Source organism: Bombina bombina, chromosome 1, assembly GCF_027579735.1.
Source record: "Bombina bombina isolate aBomBom1 chromosome 1, aBomBom1.pri, whole genome shotgun sequence".
NCBI lineage: Eukaryota > Metazoa > Chordata > Amphibia > Anura > Bombinatoridae > Bombina > Bombina bombina.
Window position 1 is genome coordinate 515,340,589 of NC_069499.1, and position 22,627 is coordinate 515,363,215.

Below are 22,627 nucleotides of genomic sequence, written 5' to 3' on the forward strand. Positions count from 1 at the left end.
TCAGTAAAATGGACCGATTAGGATACCTGAAGTTGTATTATAAATCTTTGTTGGCAGCACCCGCCCTTTGAGATTCAGTGTTTTAATTATTTGTACTTTATTCAGGAAAGTTTGGATGCGGTTAAATTTAAACTTTATCAAAAAAATATATTAAATGCGGTTACCACAGTTGCGCAATTGCCAGCCATGGTATATATGTAACACTTGCCTTTTTGTTTACTCCCAGTGTAGGGTTAAAATTAATACCACCAGGTTAAAATTGCAGAACGAATAGCCGTGAGTCTTAGGCAGCTACAAGTCCTGGTGTGGAATTAATATTAATGGTACCGGGTTATTAAGGGTAATACTACCAGGTTATAATTGCATATCAGACATTCATAAGTTTTAGGCAGCTGCAGATCCCAGTGTGGGGTTAAAAGTAACACCACTGGGTTATTAAGAGTAATATCAACGGGTTATAAATGCTTGTCGGCTAGCCGTCAGTTTTAGGCAGTTGCATATTATCTTAAATGTATCATACTAATAAACCCGCAGAATAGTTACACTTAACATATGCCGCTCCAATTTATGTATTTTGGCTTGCTGAGTTTGTGCTTAGTCATACAAAATTAGATACCGTTACCTCATTTGCACAATTGTTAAACAAAATATATGTGCAGTACTAGTACTTATGTTTACTTGTGTATTGGGGTAAACGGTAATAGTAACAGATTATTTTAGCGTGCTAAAGAGCCCACCAGATTTAGTATCTGTGAGTTATCTTAAATACACCGTTATATAATAGTAATAACCCACAATAATGATTACATTTACCGTATACCAACACTAGGCTATTTTTTGTAAGTTTAGAAGTGCACCTGCTGTCAGTTGAGTTCTTAGGTGTAAAGATAGGTATGATACCTGTTGTGGTCTGAAATTGCATGTAACAGTGAGGCACTCTCTAGTACACTCTGCCGCTTAATAGCTATAAGTAAAATATTGCCAACGGTCATGCACTCGCCAGTCGTGGTTAGTGCTTACATATTACTCGAAGTGAATACATTATAGGTATTAGCATAAAGAGACTACAATAATAAGTAATAAAATTCGGAAGCTTAAGGCTTGCTAAAAACACAGGAGCTCCTAGGACTCCTCACCATTGCCCTAACGTCCCTAACATGTTTCGCCCCTTTACGTGGCTTTCTCAAAGGTAAACGCGCCGCACAGTAGTCGGCTTTTTAAGGCTGATAGTTGTCACGCCCCCAACAGGCGTGTCACTGCCTACTGACCTATCAATGTTCAGTGTGGTTTAGACGTAACATTTAGATGGATTTGATTGGAATTAACTGTTTCAATGTTTGTGAAAAAAATGGACATAGTTGTTACATTATACCTGGATCCTGTTCAGTATTAGATATGTTAAAAGTATAGATTCCTACAGTTTTTTAATGTACTTTGAGATCCCTATGATTTTAGGTCTAATCGTTGAGTCTAATTATTACCCAACTTAGGTGGATAATACGATTAGTACATGCTATTTGTATATAATGCATAAGCATCAATGCTAACAAGATTTGGTATTTTTAGTGATTTTCTATGTGCTTTCTTGAATTATCCCATTCTAGAGGGTAGCAATTTTATTCTCAAACATGCCCCTATTTAGTGCCTAGTGAAAATGGTAGTGTGTTACTTATTTATCCCTATTGGGTATTGTGAATAAAAGTGTCATCTGTGCCTCGACCTTGTGTATTATACGGCAGCTAAGAAATTCCAGAGGAAATATTATGACTTGAAAGTGACTGATTATATGTGATTACGTGCATGATACATGTTGTCATAGAATTAATGAGATAATGCTGATGGTATTGAGCTAATAATTATAAATTGTACTAGGTATATTGTGTGAAAGTATGTTTTACGTGTGTGACGTGCCTTGGGCATTACGTGCTAAATTTGCTATAGATTAAATAATACTAGTGCTGTTTAATACAGTGAAATGGTTGTACAGCTTGAACAACATTAAATAAAAAGGGGGTGTTTGTGATGTGACTTAACTTCTAATAAGACCCATAAGTGAAACAAACTATAATACCTCGATTGTGGTGTCTGTTAGATATCATTATAGAAACAGAGAATTTACCAATTTTGAATGAGTTGTGTGTGTGTGTGTGTCTTGGTAATATTGAATACAAATTTTGTTTTTTTATTATTACATGTGTTGATAGTTGTATGTTGTTGATAGTTGTCTTGCCCTCCAGACCTCCTTAAGACCCTCTTAAGACCCTCTGTGGCTCGGGGTATGGAGGTGGTTGGTCTCATGGTGTCCTGCATGGACATCATTCCTTTTGCCAGATTCCATCTCAGGCCTCTTCAGCTATGCATGCTGAGACAGTGTAACGGCGACCATTCAGATCAGTCTCAACAGATTTTTCTGGACAACCGTTCGAGAGAATCGCTCTCCTGGTGGCTCTATCCAGATCATCTGTCCCAAGGGACATCCTTCTTGAGACCATCCTGGGAGATTGTGACTACAGACGCTAGTCTCACAGGTTGGGGAGCTGTCTGGGAAGCCAGGAAGGCACAGGGTCTGTGGACTCGAGAGGAATCCCTCCTCCCGATCAACATCTTGGAACTTTGAGAGATCTTCAGTGCTCTGAAGGCTTGGCCTCTTCTGGGTTTGGCCCAGTTTATCAGATTCCAATCGGACAACATAACCTCGTTGGCTTACATCAACCATCAGGGGGGAATGAGGAGCTTCCTTGCAATGAGGCAAGGATCTTGGATTCTGGAATGGCCAGAGGCCCACAACTGTTTGCTGTCAGCATTCCACATTCCGGATGTGGACAACTGGCAAGCAGATTTCCTTAGCAGACAATCCTTTCACCCAGGGGAATAGTCTCTCCATCCCGAGGTGTTTGCGGAGATCTGCAACAGATGGGGGACGCCGGAGATGGATCTCATGGCATCCCGGCTCAATTCCAAGCCACGCAGTCTAGGGATCCTCAGCCCGACCGAATAGATGCATTAGCAGTGCCTTGGAGGTTCAGTCTGATCTACATTTTTCCACTGTTACCACTTCTCCCTCATGTAGTGGCCCTCATCAAGCAGAAGAAAGCATCAGCGATTCTAATAGCTCCATCGTGGCCGCGGAGGATATGATTCGCAGACCTGGTGGGGATGTCCTCAACTCCTCCATGGAGGTTACCTTGTTGCAGGGATCTGCTGGAGCAAGGTCCTTTTGTTCATCAAAATCTAGATTTTCTGAGGCTGACTGCATGGAGATTGAATGCTTAGTTCTAGCCAAGAGAAGTTTCTCTGAAAGAGTTATTGATACTCTCATTCAAGCTCGTAAGCCGTTTACCCGTCGCATCTATCATAAGGTGTGGAGGAACTACTTATTCTTGGTTGAAGAGTGGGGATTCCCCTGGCATAAGGTCAGGGTTTCCAGGATTCTTTCCTTTCTTCAGGAAGGTCTGGAGAAGGGCCTTTCTGCTAACTCCCTTAAGGGACAGATTTCGTCCCTATCTGTTTTACTACACATGAGGCTCGCTGAGCTTCCAGACTTTTGTTCAGGCTCTGACTAGAACCAGGCCTGTGTTTAGAGCTAGTGCTCCTCCTTGGTTTTTAAATCTTGTTCTTAAAGTTTTGCATAGGGCTCCGTTTGAGCCTATGCATGGAGTTGACACTAAATTACTGTCTTGGAAGGTTCTTTTTCTACTGGCCCATGCTTCGGCGTGCAGAGTATCTGAGATGGCTGCCTTGCAGTGTGAGCCTCCTTACCTAGTATTCAATGCTGATAAGGCTGTTCTTCGTACTGGGTTAGGTTTTCTTCCTGAGGTTGTTTCAGATCGCAACATTAATCAGGAGATTGTGGTTCCTTCCCTGTGTTCTAATCCTTTGTCTTTAAAGGAGCGGTTACTCCAAAATTTGGATGTGGTTCGTGCCTTGAAGTTCTATCTTCAGGTTACAAAGGAGTTTAGACAGACTTCCTCCTGGTTTGTTGTCTATTCTGGAAAGCGTAAGTGGCAGAAAGCCTTGTCCACTTTTCGTCTTTTTGGTTGAGGAGCATTATTCGCTTAGCTTATGAGACAGCGAGTCATAAGCCTCCTCAGAGGATTAAGGCTCATTCAACCAGAGCTGTGGCTTCCTCTTCGGCCTTCAAGAATGAGGCCTCAATGGATCAGATTTGTAGGACGGCTACCTAGTTTTCCTTACACACCTTTTCAAAATTTTACAACTTTGACGTTTTTGGGAGAAAGGTTTTGCAGGCCGTGGTGCCCTCAGAATAGGGTCTGCCTTTTCTATTACCCTCCCGTTTCATTCAGTATCCTCTAGAGCATGGGTATATGTTGTTTTTTTTAAGGTTACTGGATTTTTTTTAAAATTTAGTGCGGTCGACAAAGTGCTCAGAAGTGTGTTTTTCTTCATCTGCAGTCATTTTTTTAGTGCTCTCTGGTAGCACAGTTGCACTAAAGGGATATGATTTTTTTTCTTTCATGATTCAATTTTAAGCAACTTTCTAATTTACTCCTATAATTAATTTTTCTTCTTCTCTTGGTATCTTTATTTGAAAAACAGAAATGTAAGCTTACAAGTTGGCCCATTTTTGGTTCAGCACCTAGGTATCGCTTGCTGATTATTGGTTAATTGTAGCCACCAATCAGCAAGCGCTACCCAGGGTGCCTGTTTGTAAGCCCTAGCAGGCCAGGCCACCTCTTATCCACAACAACTAGACAGTGCTGGGTCATGTATGCCATATAGATAAGATTGTGCTCACTCCAGTGTAAAATAATGGTTATGCAAGAATCAGCACTGATAGGCTAAAAAGCCCTGAAATAAGGGGCATAGTTACAGGTAATCATGGAGGTAACAAGTGTATTAAGAAAACAAAGGAATTGCGCTAAAAGAAAAGTTGGACTCTCCCTCCAAAAAAAGAATATAGAATTTGAAGAGGAGGTGTGAATTGGATACAATTGGTCTGGTCTTAAATTACAATTTAATACAATCTTGGTGAATTAAAACACAGTCGATAAAAATGGTAAAAATCAACAGACAAATAACAATATACACAATCACAATATAAAAATCATGGATCCATGATGTCTTTATAACAGTAAACAGTCTAAATCTATCCAATGGCGAAGAGACGATTATTGGGTGGCTTGAAAATAAAAGTGAAAGTAGCTGGCGCTAATATATAGATGTAGAACTTAGTCTTGATAAAGGCCTGAATCTGGGCCGAAACGCGTTGACAAAAGCTGGTAAGCACATTCCCATTATTGTTTCTTTTATTTGTACAATCTACACTATCGATCTTGACTTTACAGGTACACTTAGAAGATTATCAGACGACACAAGAAGCCATTAGGATTTAACCTGAGGATCACCCCTATCAAATAACAAGTTCGTTCATTTATTTCTCATTTACCATTGGAGTTATAACACTGACTTGATTTGTTCTTCACTTGACTGTCTGTACTTGTTTCTGCCGTAAATTTCATCTGCAAGTTTCTGCATTTTTGCAATTTTTCCATACACACTTTTTTGTTTTGGTTTTTCACGTTTTCTAATTTTTTCATTTTTATTATTTTTTTCACTTTTTTACTTTGGACACATTCATTGGAAACACTTTTTCGGACACAATTTATTGCTTTTATTATACTAATTAATTTCTTATTATTAAGTATAAATATGTGCAATCATGGTTTTGTATTGATTCATGGTTTTGTATTGATTGATGTACACACATCCAAAGGTTTAAATTATTTCAAGCACCCAATATTCCTACTCACCTAGTGATTTAACCTCAGCGTCCAAAATTGAGCCAGATCAGTTCTCCATCTATATATTCGCGCAAGCCCCATTTGCCCCACTTTATCTTTCCCACTTTTTTTTTACCTCATTTACTTGACTATATGTATGAGTAAGCCTCATGGGAACTGGGGGGAGTTAAAGCTCTGGTGTGTTGAGGTATCATTTGCTTCCTCCTAGTGGTCCGGAGGGGAATTCCTACACATGATAAATTACAGACTCTCACCATCAAGAAATAAATACATTTCAGGTAAGAATAACTTTTGTTTTTGTGTGTATAATATGAACTATTTTATAAAGATATTTGTTTCAAATGTTTTCTAAAGTTTTAACATATTTATTCATAGACGGATTTAAAAGGACATTTATGTCATTGCTTGCTTTGTTGCAGCTGAAATAATCTGTTGGCGCTATAATAATAAATGATGATAATAAGTAAGTAAATATAAAACTCATAACACTGGTTTGCACTAAGAAATAGCTGTTTTTACACCCAGTAAATCAGGCAGCTAACCCTAGAAATGCCCAAGTGCAAAGCACAATAGGAAAGAGTCACATATAATAATAAAACTATACACAAAATAGCTTGCACTGACTTAAATGCACACAGCTAGGTTAAAAGCATAAAATTAAGAGTTAGTAACAGCATTTGGCCTAATAGTTATAGGAACGGCATCAAAGCTTTTTCTTACTAACCTTCAGTAATGCAGGGAATGGTGTCACAGCTATATGTGATTTTTCCTAGACACACATAAAATACATAGATGGACTGTATTTTCAATCCATAATGGGTATACATCTCATGACACAGGCAAAACTCACATATCTATATTTAAAAAAAAATAATCTACATAATAGTCTACATTAAATAAACATAGAAAAACTGCAGTTTTACCTTAACCTTTTTTATTCAAATATAGTCCTAATAATAATATATCATCTTTTTTAAATATGGTTATAATTCTTACTGCATTGTTCTGTTATAGGAATCTGTTCTCCTTGCTGTTGAACATATTTTGAAATCTATATATCCATCTCCTATGATAGAGGAAACTGATAAAGCAGATGCAAATCCTGAAGAAATTGTAAACTCAGATGAAACTCAATTGAAAAAGGACTGGTCTGGAACTGTAAATCCAGAAGAACAAATGTACTCAACTGTTAATAATGGGCAAGAAAACAAAAAAATAGATATTTGCTTAAAACCTCAGATAGCTAATGTTGAAAATGTTCCTGATCTTGACAGTGGTGTCGTATCTGGCACCAGTTGTGAAAGAATTGAAACTTTTAAAGAATGTACCTTAAGTATAGTATCACAAGAGGAAAATGAAACTGTATATGGATTAAATTTTGCTATAGATGACAGTATTTTAAAGGACACCCAGCCTAGTCATGAAATTGAGTCTCCATGTGGAGCTGAACCAGAACAAGAATTGAATGGCAAAACAACTAAACATCTCCCTAATATAAGTGATGATAAATGGAGTAAGGGGGTTGCATTAAAGGATTCCAGAGGGGAAAACCTAAAACCTGTTGAAATATTAAGTCTTTCACCTGAAAGTGTTGGAGAAGTACATTTGTCTAATAACCATGATAAACTTATCAAGAAAACAACAAATGTAGTGAGTGAAAAATCAGGGTTCATTACTCCATATGACCTAATAAGTAACAAAGTCATCAAGAAGCCTATGTCTGCAATTAATATTTTCATTCAGGAGCACCGATTAAAACTTGTAGAGGAGAACCCAAAGGCTAGCATAGAGGAAATCTCTTCAAGGGCAGAGGAAGTCTGGCACCAACTCAGTGAAAAAGAGAAACTCAGGTAATTTCAACTTATTTATTTTTCTCTAAGCATCTGTTGTAACATACATATAAGATGGTATACATTTCTAACACCCATTTCATTGACTAACACCTCGATTACTATTTGTGCGTTTTTTAACGCTGAAAAAATGGTAATTTCAGCGTTAAAACAGCACCGCAGCCATTACAAGTCTAGTCGATATAGCTGTACCACAAGCCTTTTTAGCCTGTAACGCAACATCAGTCCCGCATGTTTTTTCATGGGACTTCCATAGCGCAGCCATTACGAGTTTTGCGATGAGGCTAAAAAGCTTGCGTTCCAACCTATACCGAAAAGATCTGATTAGCCATCTAAAAGCAGTAGTTTTACACTACAAAACTTTTACATAAAACTCATAACTAAACTGTCACAAAGCCAATAGGATGAGAGCTACTTAAATTCTATTGGCTGTTTTGAACAGCCAATAGGATTTCAGTAGCTCTCATACTATTGGCTGATTTGATTTTCCAAAATCAAATCAGCCAATAGGAATGTAAGGGACACCATTTTGAATTGCATACCATGCATTGAAGATTCAGTGTACAGCGACTACGGTATGAAGAGGATGCTCCGCGCCGGATGCCTTCAGGATGGACCCGCTCCGTGCCGCTGGGATGAAGATAGAAGATGCCATCTGGATGAAAACTTTTCACCGCCTGGATGAGGACTTAGCCGCCTTGATGAAGATAGAAAAGGCCATCTGGATGAAGATTGTTCAGGCGGGACTTCAAAAACTGTAAGTGGATCTTCTGGGGTTAGTAGTAGGTTTTTTAGTTTTTTAATTTAGTGTTTGGGCTTTTTCTTAAAAGAGCTAAATGCCCTTTCCAGGGCAATGCAAAAGAGCTAAATGCCCTTTTAAGGTCAATGTCCATACAAATGCTTTTTTAAGGGCAATGGGTAGATTAGGTTTTTTAGATAGTTTTTTATTTTTATTTTGTAGGTTGGGGGGGGGGTTGTAATGTTAGTGGGTCTTTGTATTTTTTTCAGGTAAAAGAGCTGTTTAACTTAGGACAATACCCTACAAAAGTCCCTTTTAAGAGCTATTGGTAGTTTATTCTAGATTAGGTTTTTTATTTTGGGGTGTTTTTTTTTTTTTTTTAAATGGGTATTATAATAGGAATAATTTTTATTGTTTTTGATCATTTGTTATTTTGTGTAATGTATTTTTTTTTATTTTGAGTTGGGTTTTTATTTTTAGATTAGGGCTTGGGCATTTCATAAAATAGCTGAATGCCCTTTTAAGGGCAATGCCCATACAAATGCCATTTTCAGGGCAATGAGTAAATTAGGTTTTACTTAATTTTTTTAAGAAAGAAAGGAGAGATCGGAGCCAAATTGCCAGTGTGATTCAGGATTTATTCATGCAGGTAGGAGACAACAGGTACAGCTCCTTCTAACTGACGCGTTACGCGCATGCGTACATGCGCTTCCTCAGAGATAATTACCTGATGTCACAGGTGAGCCTAAATAGGTTATGTTAGCCAATTGAAGAGGGCCAAGTTCACTCTAGTTGAAGAGAGAGTGGAGATTGGGCTCAGGTGTGACATACAGAAACATTTGCAGATGGCAAAATAGAATAATACAATAATAGAATAATAGATACATTCTCCAAAACACATAATAATTGTCACCAATATTGTATTATATACACAGTTTAACTAAACTAACTAACAACTCATTACTAACAATGGTGTGTGTGATATACTTGATAATGATCATACAATGGTGTGTGTGATATACTTGATAATGATCATATAGCTGGTGATAAAAAAGTGAAAAATACAAAGAATAAAAAAAAAAATATAGTAACATTTTTTTATTTTTTTATTTTTTTTGTGATGGTAGAGTTAAAAAATAATAAATTGATTGACAAAGACATAAATAAAAGAAAAATAATGAAAAGAGGAAGAAATAGGTATTAAGAATAAATGTAATTGTACAGTCTAATATCAAAGGATAAGTCAGTTTAAAAGGATAAGTGCTTGTGTATGCACATTCTTAAAAGCCATCTATTTAGTATCCTATTTGATTATGTGGGGTGTATTGGATATGCTACTTTTTGTGTGAGGAAAGCCCACATAGATACTGATTGGCTAGTTGAACCTTCATATGTTTATCTCTAAGTTATTCCTTATGTACAAAGTGTCCAATATGGTCAGGGATATCACTCTATAAGTTTAGATTTCTAGATCATTAGATACAATCAGATAGATTATAAATGAGAATAGTAATGGTGGTCAAGGAAGGGGGCTGTAGGAAGATGAGAGCTAACATATATGTCAACATATATGTGTTAGGTTATCATACTGGCAATCATTTTGGGGGTATATAGGACAATGGAGAGATGCATATAGTGTAGTTAATGGATATACATAGATCTAAGGTTGTAGATGTAGGATTCATTCTACAGCTGAGTATACATCATATCCTTTATTCTACAAATAGATTTACGTCGTACCTCCTATTGATACCTGTGGATGCTCTAGTGGCTAACACAAATATCTAGTAGACTTCCCTTCTAAGTAGGGTTTTGAGTCTGTCTCCTCCCTGAGGGTCCCTACATTCTATGCCTTGGAATGAGAAATTGGTTATGCGAGCTGCATGTGTATGAAAATGTTTTGCTACAGGTGTTCTAGGTATTGTTTCTTCAATGGAGATAAGGTGCTCCCTTATCCTATCTTTTAGTGGACGGGTGGTTATACCTACATATTGAAACTTACATTCTTTGCAAGTTACTAGATAAATTACATATGTGAATGTGCAGTTGAATTTGCTCTTTATATGATATTCTTTTCCTGTTTGAGTTGATGAGAATGTGTAGGTTTTATTGGTTTACATGCAGCTTTTACATGGAACATGTCTACATTTGTAAAAACCAATAGGCGGTGTAAGCAAATTAGCATGTATAGGTTCCTTTTTATTAATTTTTTTCTTTACTATATCACCTATGTTTGTGGCTTTCTTAGCTGTATATTTGATCTTATTTTCTAGTTTGTACTTGAGTACGGTATATCCATTGAGAGCTGGAAGATATTTTCTGATAATTCCACAGATTTTGTAGAATTGTATACTAAATCTAGTTGTAAAGTAGATAAAATCTGTGTCTCCTGTATCAGTGTTTCCGTGTGTCACATTCGTGTTTTGATATATATTCTCAAGTGGTTCTCTGTTTGTGATCTGTTTCATATTAGCCTTCACCTTGTTTAATAGGGTTTGTCTATTAATTTTGGCTATCTGTGTCATCGTTCTATTAAGTGCAGTTTTATTGTAACCTCTAGCTAGAAGTTTGTTGGTTAGCTTTTGGGTTTCATATTTATATGAATTAAGTGTGGAGCTGAGAAATTGGCCTTTTTGTATCCCTTTCCTCATATATGGTGCATGGCAGGAATCTGCTCTTAGAATGGTGTTTCTGGCGAGAGGTTTACTATAGTTGGATATGTTGATATTGTTATTGGCATCACTATGTAAGTATAAGTCTAGATATTCAATGCTTCTTTGGTCATTCTTGTAGGTGCACAAAAGATTTAGTTCATTATTATTGAGGTTTGTTATGAATTCTGGAATTGTTGTGGCTTGATCATCTTTATAGATCAGAATCAAGTCATCAATAAACCTTCCGTATGTAATAATGTTAGGTTTGAGATGGCAATCACCTCCAAAGATGTAGGTGGTCTCAAAGTATCCCATGTATAAATTTGCTTAGGAGGGGGCAAATTTTGTCCCCATAGCTGTACCACATCTTTGGAGGTAATAAATGCCCTCAAATACAAAATAGTTATGAGTTAAAAGATATTATGTTACTTCAAGTCTGTATATCGTTCTAGCATAAATTTTAGTGCTTTTAATCCTTCCGAATGAGGGATACTGGAGTATAATGAGGAGACATCTATGGTCAACCATTTGTAGTTGTTGTGCCATTTGATTGTTTCTATCTTGTTGATCAAGTGTGTGTTGTCTCTGATGTATCCTGGTAAGGATCTAACTACTGGTTGGAGAGCATTATCTAACCAGTCTCCCAGCCTCTCGCATAGGGAACCCCTGCTGGCCACTATGGGCCTCCCTGGAGGCTTGTCCAGGGTTTTGTGGATCTTGGGCACTATGCAAAAGGTTTGGACAGTGGGATGTTCTTCTACACAGTGTTGTACAAATTGTGATTTAATTAGTCCTTCTTCACAAGCTGTATCTAACAGGGCGTGAAGTTCATGTTTAAATTTATTTGTTGGATTAAAAGTTAGTCTTTGGTACGTTTTAGTGTCTGCTATTTGGGAGAGGGCCTCAAGCCTGTAGTCAGTTTTGTTGAGGTTTACTCTGGCCCCTCCCTTGTCAGCTGGGGTAATGACTATATCAGGGTTCATTTTTAAGGTTTGTAACAATTCTCTTTCCCCTATGGTAAGGTTGTCTTTAAAAATATTGGAGGCATCACTATTAGAATGGTACAATTTAGTAATTTCTTGTTCTACCAGTTGGTGAAACATTTCAATAGGTTCACTCCTACTTTGTACTGGATAAAAGTGTGATTTGTCTTTAAGTGTGGTGCTTATGAGTGGTATTGGATTATGTGTGCTCTGTTGTCTGAGTGTGAGTGCCTGAAGAGAAATCAGATCATTCATATCACAAAGTTCTGAAAACATGAGACCAATGTCTTTAGTGAGATTGTCCATGTTGTTGCTTTCTTGAGTGCTTGTGGTTTGTGTACTCTGTGATGGGTGTGTGACCCTATTGTCAAATTGATTATTGACAGTGATATCATTAGTCAAACTCATATCATTGTGAACTTGTGTAGTGAAGTGTTTTTTCAAAGTGATTTTTCTCACTAGTGCATTAATATCTAGAATAGTGGCGAAGAGATCAAAATTGGTGGAAGGTGCAAAAGACAACCCTTTGTTTAAAAGTTGTAGTTAATAGTGATGCACCGAAATGGAAATTCTGGACCGAACCCGAAAATCCGGGATGCACTTGGCCGAAGACCGAAACTGATACCGAAAATGTATTTTTTTCAAATTGTTTTTTTTTTTTTGCATAATTAGAGCCAATAAAAAAAGCCAACCCTTTTATTAAAAGTAACACACTAAAATTGGACAAAAATATCTTAAAACAATAATATGCTACACAATAATTTTACCAAGAAAAAAAAAAAAAAAAAAAAACAGGCAAAAAATGCCATTTTCGACCAAAATGTTTCTGCAACCAAAATTTTGGTGCATCCCTACTTAAAACAATTATAAATATCAATAAACTGTATTATTCTTCATTTAGTTATATGTAACAGAATCATATTTAACAGGGGTTTTTTTTACCAATTATCCAAATATATATATGTATAGTCCTAGAAAACTCATTATATGCAGAACAGTAAGTGAAGTAATAAACTTAAACAGCAGCTCTAGGCTAGCATCGAATTTGAAATATGCTACACAATAATTTTACCAAAACTAACAGGCAAAAAAAACGAAAACCAAAAATGCCATTTTCGGCCGAAACTTTCTGCGGCCAAAATTTTGGTGTATCCCTAGTAGTTAATGGTACGTAAGGGAAAAATTTGAAAGGTTAATTACTGCTTCTTTATCACTTTCTTTATCCGACTCAGATATCTGGATGTTAAGTCCTTTTTTTGGAGTACTACTGGTAATTGGGGTATTGACTAAAGTAGTCAATCTAGTTCTCCCTTGTGATGTTTGTGGACTATCTGATTCATTACTAGATCTGATAGTGTGTATTAGGTTAGTATCGTGATTAAGGGTATTGCCTGATGCATCAGTTTCTATACTTGAGATGGTTACTTTTTTGAGTTAGATGTATGGTAGGAACTGTTTTTCCTTTTTTTCCCTTTTCCCTCTTTGTTGGTCTGTGATCTGTGTGGCTGATTCTTTTGCCAAGAATATGCTATGTCCAGCTCATAGTCTTTACTATCTATTTGGTATTTATTGCCTTTTCTACTGGAGAGTGTTGTGTCTAAGTTTTGACACACAGTTATTGTTACAGCGCTAATACACTAAAAACTTTCAAACCACCTAAATTGCTTCTGTCAATGAGTAAAATCAAATTAAATTGAATTAAATAATCTTAAGGAAAATGAAATGAAATATATAAACCTATATAAACATATACAGATTAAACTATCTTAGAAAACAAACCAGGCAAATAAACAAACTTCACGATAAAAAACAAATCACAATTGACACATAGAGTTCAAACCTAAAGTCCCAATGTATTTCAATTTTTCACAGGAGTAAAGGAACTTCCAAGCAATTGGGTCTGTAGGCTAATTCAAGTTGATGCCGCTTCTTTTTGGAGATCTTTCTTGAAATCACCAGGGTTAAGAGAAGAACTAGGGCAAAGGAGTACAAGAAGCGCAAGAAGCCTTAAATTATTTATTTGTCACAACAAGTAAAAATATTCAACATAACAACTTACATTCAAGTAAGTAAATTCGTGCACCAAGTATACAACACAGCCGCAGTACAGGACCGGATCCTCAGGCAGATATGTCCAAAACAGATTTCGAAAAGGACCGCCGAACAAAGTCGGCGTCTGACATCACTATAGGTTCCGGCACCGGAGCGTCCCCCTGCAGGCCTAAGCCTCCTAGACCGCTATTGCTGATGCTGTAACCGGAGCACAGGAGCACTGTATCCCTACGCGTTTCGTCCGGATCCCGGCCGGACTTTTTCAAGGGTTGTTGGATAGTGAGATTAATGTAATGTTCAAACACTGCTATGGGCCATCTATGTATATCAAAGGAGAGGAGTGCCCTCTATCGGTATATTAAACAAATGACATAGTGATGGCCAACATTAGTGTAAGGTTGAATACAAGATAAAATACATACACTGATAAATTACATTTAAAATACATGTAAATACAAAATTAATGAAAATACCAAATACAAAATATAATATAAATATAAATACAATATGATACAAACCAATTACATGCAATTCAAAATCTCTAAATCCATTCATAAAAATCAAACACAATAATTTTAAAATTTTAAAATATATGATAAATAAAATTCATGCCCTTTAAATTAATCTATCTACCTAAACTCAATGTTTAAGGTTGAATAACCTATATAAACAGAGATACTATGGAGGTTAGTTAAAGAGGAACTAAAAAATAATAAATAATAATAAGGAGATAGAGGTGATTGTGGTATAAACCCCTAATACTAAAAGATTAAACCTAACAAGTATATATAAATATATATATATATAGAATATAGAAAGTTAGAATCTCATTAGAGTAAGTTAATAAATCAATTTAAAAAATTAATTTAAAAAATTACATATAAGCTGCAAGGTCCAGATCAATATTTAAACCCTTTGGGGCCAGACTACCAATTTTATATATCCAATAGGTCTCCTGCTGTCTTAAAGCCAGGAGCCTATTGTGAATATTTGGAGGAATCCAATCTATAACTTTGACCCTAAGTGAAGACGGGTTACAATTATGCATTTCAAGAAAGTGAAGGGGAACACTATGTTTTATAGATTTTTCTTCATTTTTAGCTTTTTTGATATTATACAAATGCTCGTTGGTTCTGGTTCTTATTTTCCTTTTTGTACGCCCTACATAAAAAAGACCACAGCCACACCTGAGAAGATACACCACAAAGGTGGAATCACATGTAGCTCTACAGTTTATATTAAAAGTCTGGGTACCATCCCAGTTTGAAAAATTGGATGCGTTATCTACATGACTACACATGTTACACACTTTTTTCATACATCTAAAGGTTCCTTTTTTGGCATTCAACCAATTCCGTGCATTATCTACTACTGGATTAGTGTCCCTAAGTTTACTTGGGGCCAATATATTTTTGAGATTTTTGCCTTTTTTAAAAATGACTTGTGGTTTATCTGCTAGAATATTACCTAGTATAGGGTCAGTTTTTAGAATTGACCAATGTTTATTGAGGACTTTTTGTATGGTGCTATAGCCCTCATTATATCTGGTAATAAACCTTGGAGTATCGGATGTTGTTTGATTCTTTGTATTAGAAGGTTTACTTCTATTTAACAGATCATGTCTGGAAACACTCAGAGCTTTATCTTTAGCTGTTTCTAGAAGTTCTTTTTTGTAACCTTTGTCAGAAAACTTTTTGTCCAAAATAGCAGCCTCAGATAAAAAATGTGACGTATGAGTACAATTTTTGCGCATTCGCAAATATTGTCCATACGGGACATTTGACACCCAACTTCTTTTATGACCACTTGTAGCATTTATATAACTATTCTTCTCGGTTGGTTTTCTAAAATTGGTAGTTGCTATCTGATTATTTACAGCTACATACAGAAGTAAATCTAAAAATTCTATTTTTGTTTTAGACATATTAGCTGTAAAAACAAGATTGTGACTGTTTCCATTCATAAAGTTAATAAAATTGCTAATATCTGCCTCATCCCCTTGCCATAAAATCAGCACATCATCGATATAACGATGGAATTTGATAATGTTTTTATAAAACGGATTATTATACCATATATAATTATTCTGAAAATCATTGACATATAGATTCGCATAAGAGGGCGCAAAGGTCGTGCCCATTGCAGTCCCCCTTATTTGTCTATAGTATTTTTTCTCAAAGAGAAAATAATTGTGTTCAAGGATGAACATAATAGAGTCAATGATAAAGTCTATATGATCTTTGGGAATGTTCCATTTCATTAGTTCATTCAAAACAGCCTTACTACCTAGTATGTGAGGGATGCAGGTATATAAGGAAGTCACATCACATGTGACAAAATAATAATCATCCTTCCAAGGTATACCCTCAAAGTTTGTGATGACTTGGGTGCTGTCCCTCAGGTAGGCCCTAGTCTTCTGTACAATCGGTTGTAGATAATGATCCACATATTGGGATAAATGATTACAAAGTGAATCTATACCAGAGACTATGGGCCTACCTGGGGGATTGCTTGAGTCCTTGTGGACTTTTGGCAAGTGATAAAAACCTGCAATTTTCGGAGAGGCCACAAATAGAAAAGCGAACTCTTCATTAGTTATAATCATTTTATCTTTGGCTCTACATAGAAGAGTTTTGAGATCTCTAGTATATCCCACCGTAGGGTCTCTCTCCAAAACAGAGTAAGTGGTATTATCTTCTAATAGGCGATAAGCTTCTTGTAAATATATCTCTCTATCTTGTATGACAATTCCACCACCCTTGTCCGCACTCCGGATGACGATATTGTTATTATCTTTAAGATTATTGAGTGATTTTCGTTCAAGGGTGGTGAGATTGTCAGAAAATGTATTAATAAATTTGTTTGATTTTAAAAAAGCTTTTTCTAAATCCTCCATTACTAGTTTTCCAAATACTGGGATTTGATCACCTTGAGTCCCTATAGGATAAAAATTAGATTTGTTCTTAAAATTAGAGTGAATAATGTGTTGTTCTTCCTCATGAATAGTCAGATTCATAAGATCTGGTATTGTTACAGACCCTTCACTATTAGAGTCTGAGACACTAATATTTTGTCTCTCAAGATCACGTAGGATTTTTAAAGTATCTAGATCTTTGAATTCCAGATATTCTGGATTATGATCACCTCTATTACATGGATTTTTAGCAAAATAACGTTTTAATGTTAGTTTGCGAATAAATTTTTGAATGTCAATAAATACTTCAAACTTATTTGGGGGTGCCTTTGGTGCAAAATTCAACCCTTTACTTAATAGTTGATAATCAGACTTATCTAGTTCAATACTAGAAAGATTGTAAATAGTTGATTTCCCTTCCTCTAGTATCTTGGTCTTCTGTCTGCTTGTATGCAATCTCTGTCCTGCTCTAGTTCCCCTTCTTGTTCTAACGATCTTTTTCTCGAATGTGTGTTCCTTGTCCCTGGATTCAATCCCTCTCCCACTGGTATTTCTTGGTTCATTCTGTTCATTATTACAGGCCCTCTTTGCCTGTTCACTTCTAAAAAAACCTTTGATGAATCTTGGTTATGATTTGAGAACTGATTATTGGACAGATTTTTAGGGCGTGCTCCTTGGTTGTCCCAAGGTTTATTAATATTGTCGTGTACTGGACCAACATTAAGGATAAGAGATCTTGGAACAACCCAGAGAAAGATTATAGACAAGTTAGGTTCAATCAGGATAATGAGAAAGATTCATATAGTCCTTTTGTACATAGTAATAGGTTTCAAGTACTGGACCCAAATGTTGGTCCAGTACACGACAATATTAATCAACCTTGGGACAACCAAGGAGCACGCCCTAAAAATCTGTCCAATAATCAGTTCTCAAATCATAACCAAGATTCATCAAAGGTTTTTTTAGAAGTGAACAGGCAAAGAGGGCCTGTAATAATGAACAGAATGAACCAAGAAATACCAGTGGGAGAGGGATTGAATCCAGGGACAAGGAACACACATTCGAGAAAAAGATCGTTAGAACAAGGAGGGGAACTAGAGCAGGACAGAGATTGCATACAAGCAGACAGAAGACCAAGATACTAGAGGAAGGGAAATCAACTATTTACAATCTTTCTAGTATTGAACTAGATAAGTCTGATTATCAACTATTAAGTAAAGGGTTGAATTTTGCACCAAAGGCACCCCCAAATAAGTTTGAAGTATTTATTGACATTCAAAAATTTATTCGCAAACTAACATTAAAACGTTATTTTGCTAAAAATCCATGTAATAGAGGTGATCATAATCCAGAATATCTGGAATTCAAAGATCTAGATACTTTAAAAATCCTACGTGATCTTGAGAGACAAAATATTAGTGTCTCAGACTCTAATAGTGAAGGGTCTGTAACAATACCAGATCTTATGAATCTGACTATTCATGAGGAAGAACAACACATTATTCACTCTAATTTTAAGAACAAATCTAATTTTTATCCTATAGGGACTCAAGGTGATCAAATCCCAGTATTTGGAAAACTAGTAATGGAGGATTTAGAAAAAGCTTTTTTAAAATCAAACAAATTTATTAATACATTTTCTGACAATCTCACCACCCTTGAACGAAAATCACTCAATAATCTTAAAGATAATAACAATATCGTCATCCGGAGTGCGGACAAGGGTGGTGGAATTGTCATACAAGATAGAGAGATATATTTACAAGAAGCTTATCGCCTATTAGAAGATAATACCACTTACTCTGTTTTGGAGAGAGACCCTACGGTGGGATATACTAGAGATCTCAAAACTCTTCTATGTAGAGCCAAAGATAAAATGATTATAACTAATGAAGAGTTCGCTTTTCTATTTGTGGCCTCTTTCCGAAAATTGCAGGTTTTTATCACTTGCCAAAAGTCCACAAGGACTCAAGCAATCCCCCAGGTAGGCCCATAGTCTCTGGTATAGATTCACTTTGTAATCATTTATCCCAATATGTGGATCATTATCTACAACCGATTGTACAGAAGACTAGGGCCTACCTGAGGGACAGCACCCAAGTCATCACAAACTTTGAGGGTATACCTTGGAAGGATGATTATTATTTTGTCACATGTGATGTGACTTCCTTATATACCTGCATCCCTCACATACTAGGTAGTAAGGCTGTTTTGAATGAACTAATGAAATGGAACATTCCCAAAGATCATATAGACTTTATCATTGACTCTATTATGTTCATCCTTGAACACAATTATTTTCTCTTTGAGAAAAAATACTATAGACAAATAAGGGGGACTGCAATGGGCACGACCTTTGCGCCCTCTTATGCAAATCTATATGTCAATGATTTTGAGAATAATTATATATGGTATAATAATCCGTTTTATAAAAACATTATCAAATTCCATCGTTATATCGATGATGTGCTGATTTTATGGCAAGGGGATGAGGCAGATATTAGCAATTTTATTAATTTTATGAATGGAAACAGTCACAATCTTGTTTTTACAGCTAATATGTCTAAAACAAAAATAGAATTTTTAGATTTACTTCTGTATGTAGATGTAAATAATCAGATAGCAACTACCAATTTTAGAAAACCAACCGAGAAGAATAGTTATATAAATGCTACAAGTGGTCATAAAAGAAGTTGGGTGTCAAATGTCCCGTATGGACAATATTTGCGAATGCGCAAAAATTGTACTCATACGTCACATCAGTGATGTGCAGTCACTAGAGGCAGGTGAGGCAGTGCTTCACCTCTCATATGGGCAAAAATATATTTTTTTTATTGGCTTTAAAAAAAAATTGTAATTTTTTTCCCCAGCATTTTTTTTTCTCACAGCTATATGTTGTGCAATGGAGAGGCACAAGCAGGTCTTCCCACCATTACACAACATGCTGCGCCACCTACTGGATGCAAGTGGTTAAGATCATTGCATGGCCCATTAACTACTTATTTGAGGCAGTCCTATTTGGGCTGAACCAATCCAGCGAGAGGCATTAGTAAGTGGAACATAGGGTTGGGGCTGGATGTTAAATCATATAAAACAAAACAAAAACTGAAAAAAACAACTTTCATATATTTTGTTGCGGTCCTGTGAACCTGCTAGCTTTGCTAAAGTGAAAAAGAGAGTTCTGTTCTTCCCCTCTAAGTGCAGTGGAATGTGCCACTGTCACTTCCTGAATCCTTACAGAGCAGGAAAAGAGGCACAGAGAGCAGTGTTTCAGCCACATCTTATTAAAGTAAGATTTTACTGAAAGGGATTCTGTTAGTGAAAATAATTTAATGAATGTGGTTAAGTGTTTTTTTACTCTTTTACAGCAGGGTCATTTTTGTATTTTGTTTACTCAAACTTTACACCCACTAACTTAGCAGCTTGCCTCTGTACTTCACACTAAATTATAGACTAATTTTCTGAACTCTCTGTAGCTCTGCTGTTTTATTACTTTAAAATGCAGTGGTCCCACCCTTGTGTGTGTGTGTGTCTCTCTCTCTCTCTCTCTCTCTATCTATCCATCTCTCTCCTTATGTGTTGTTCTCCCCCATGGTCTCTTTCTCTCTCTGTCTTTCTTCCTCCCCCTCTGACTCTCATCCCTTATGTAATGAAAGAATCTATAAGCATAATTTGCAGCATTAAAGTAAAAAGTATGTTTTAAACATATTTTAATGGGCATGGATTTCTAGATCTCATAATCAGAGCAAGCATTGTGTTATCTGGCAAGAGTTTCTGTTACAATCCTTTTAGACTAAAATCAGATGTTTACTAAGTTGACCAGTTTTCCAAGACACCATTTAAAGGGACATGAAACCCATACGAAACCCATATGCAAATTTAAATAACTTTCCAATTTACATCTAATATCTAATTGTCTTCATTCTTTTGATGTCCTTTGTTGAAAATCATATCTAAATATGCTCAGTAGCTGCTGATTGGTGGCTGCACATAGATACCTCATGTGATTGGCTCACCCATGTGCATTGCTATTTCTTCAACAAAGGATATCTAAGAATGAAGGCATATCCTAGCCACTGCCTCACCAGCCTCTGACGTCACTGCACGTCACTGCGTCACATTTTTTATCTGAGGCTGCTATTTTGGACAAAAAGTTTTCTGACAAAGGTTACAAAAAAGAACTTCTAGAAACAGCTAAAGATAAGGCTCTGAGTGTTTCCAGACATGATCTGTTAAATAGAAGTAAACCTAATACAAAGAATCTAACAACATCCGATACTCCAAGGTTTATTACCAGATATAATGAGGGCTATAGCACCATACAAAAAGTCCTCAATAAACAATGGTCAATTCTAAAAACTGACCCTATACTAGGTAATATTCTAGCAGATAAACCACAAGTCATTTTTAAAAAAGGCAAAAATCTCAAAAATATATTGGCCCCAAGTAAACTTAGGGACACTAATCCAGTAGTAGATAATGCACGGAATTGGTTGAATGCCAAAAAAGGAACCTTTAGATGTATGAAAAAAGTGTGTAACATGTGTAGTCATGTAGATAACGCATCCAATTTTTCAAACTGGGATGGTACCCAGACTTTTAATATAAACTGTAGAGCTACATGTGATTCCACCTTTGTGGTGTATCTTCTCAGGTGTGGCTGTGGTCTTTTTTATGTAGGGCGTACAAAAAGGAAAATAAGAACCAGAACCAACGAGCATTTGTATAATATCAAAATAGCTAAAAATGAAGAAAAATCTATAAAACATAGTGTTCCCCTTCACTTTCTTGAAATGCATAATTGTAACCCGTCTTCACTTAGGGTCAAAGTTATAGATTGGATTCCTCCAAATATTCACAATAGGCTCCTGGCTTTAAGACAGCAGGAGACCTATTGGATATATAAAATTGGTAGTCTGGCCCCAAAGGGTTTAAATATTGATCTGGACCTTGCAGCTTATATGTAATTTTTTAAATTGATTTATTAACTTACTCTAATGAGATTCTAACTTTCTATATTCTATATATATATATATATTTATATATACTTGTTAGGTTTAATCTTTTAGTATTAGGGGTTTATACCACAATCACCTCTATCTCCTTATTATTATTTATTATTTTTTAGTTCCTCTTTAACTAACCTCCATAGTATCTCTGTTTATATAGGTTATTCAACCTTAAACATTGAGTTTAGGTAGATAGATTAATTTAAAGGGCATGAATTTTATTTATCATATATTTTAAAATTTTTAAATTATTGTGTTTGATTTTTATGAATGGATTTAGAGATTTTGAATTGCATGTAATTGGTTTGTATCATATTGTATTTATATTTATATTATATTTTGTATTTGGTATTTTCATTAATTTTGTATTTACATGTATTTTAAATGTAATTTATCAGTGTATGTATTTTATCTTGTATTCAACCTTACACTAATGTTGGCCATCACTATGTCATTTGTTTAATATACCGATAGAGGGCGCTCCTCTCCTTTGATATAAATAGATGGCCCATAGCAGTGTTTGAACATTCCATTAATCTCACTATCCAACAACCCTTGAAAAAGTCCGGCCGGGATCCGGACGAAACGCGTAGGGATACAGTGCTCCTGTGCTCCGGTTACAGCATCAGCAATAGCGGTCTAGGAGGCTTAGGCCTGCAGGGGG

General features: G+C 36.0%; 1 protein-coding gene across 3 annotated transcripts in view; it reads left to right on the forward strand.

The window, feature by feature from the left end:
- The window catches only part of PMS1 (PMS1 homolog 1, mismatch repair system component), a 508,329-nt gene that overhangs the window by 349,710 nt on the left and 135,992 nt on the right, over positions 1-22,627 (forward strand). For 2 of the 3 annotated variants that reach the window (XM_053698612.1, XM_053698613.1), the window contains exon 9: positions 6,777-7,612. In XM_053698612.1, coding sequence (XP_053554587.1) covers positions 6,777-7,612 — 836 coding nt within the window. The remainder of the gene's footprint in view (positions 1-6,776; positions 7,613-22,627) is intronic. The other variant, XM_053698614.1, reaches the window with a different exon arrangement.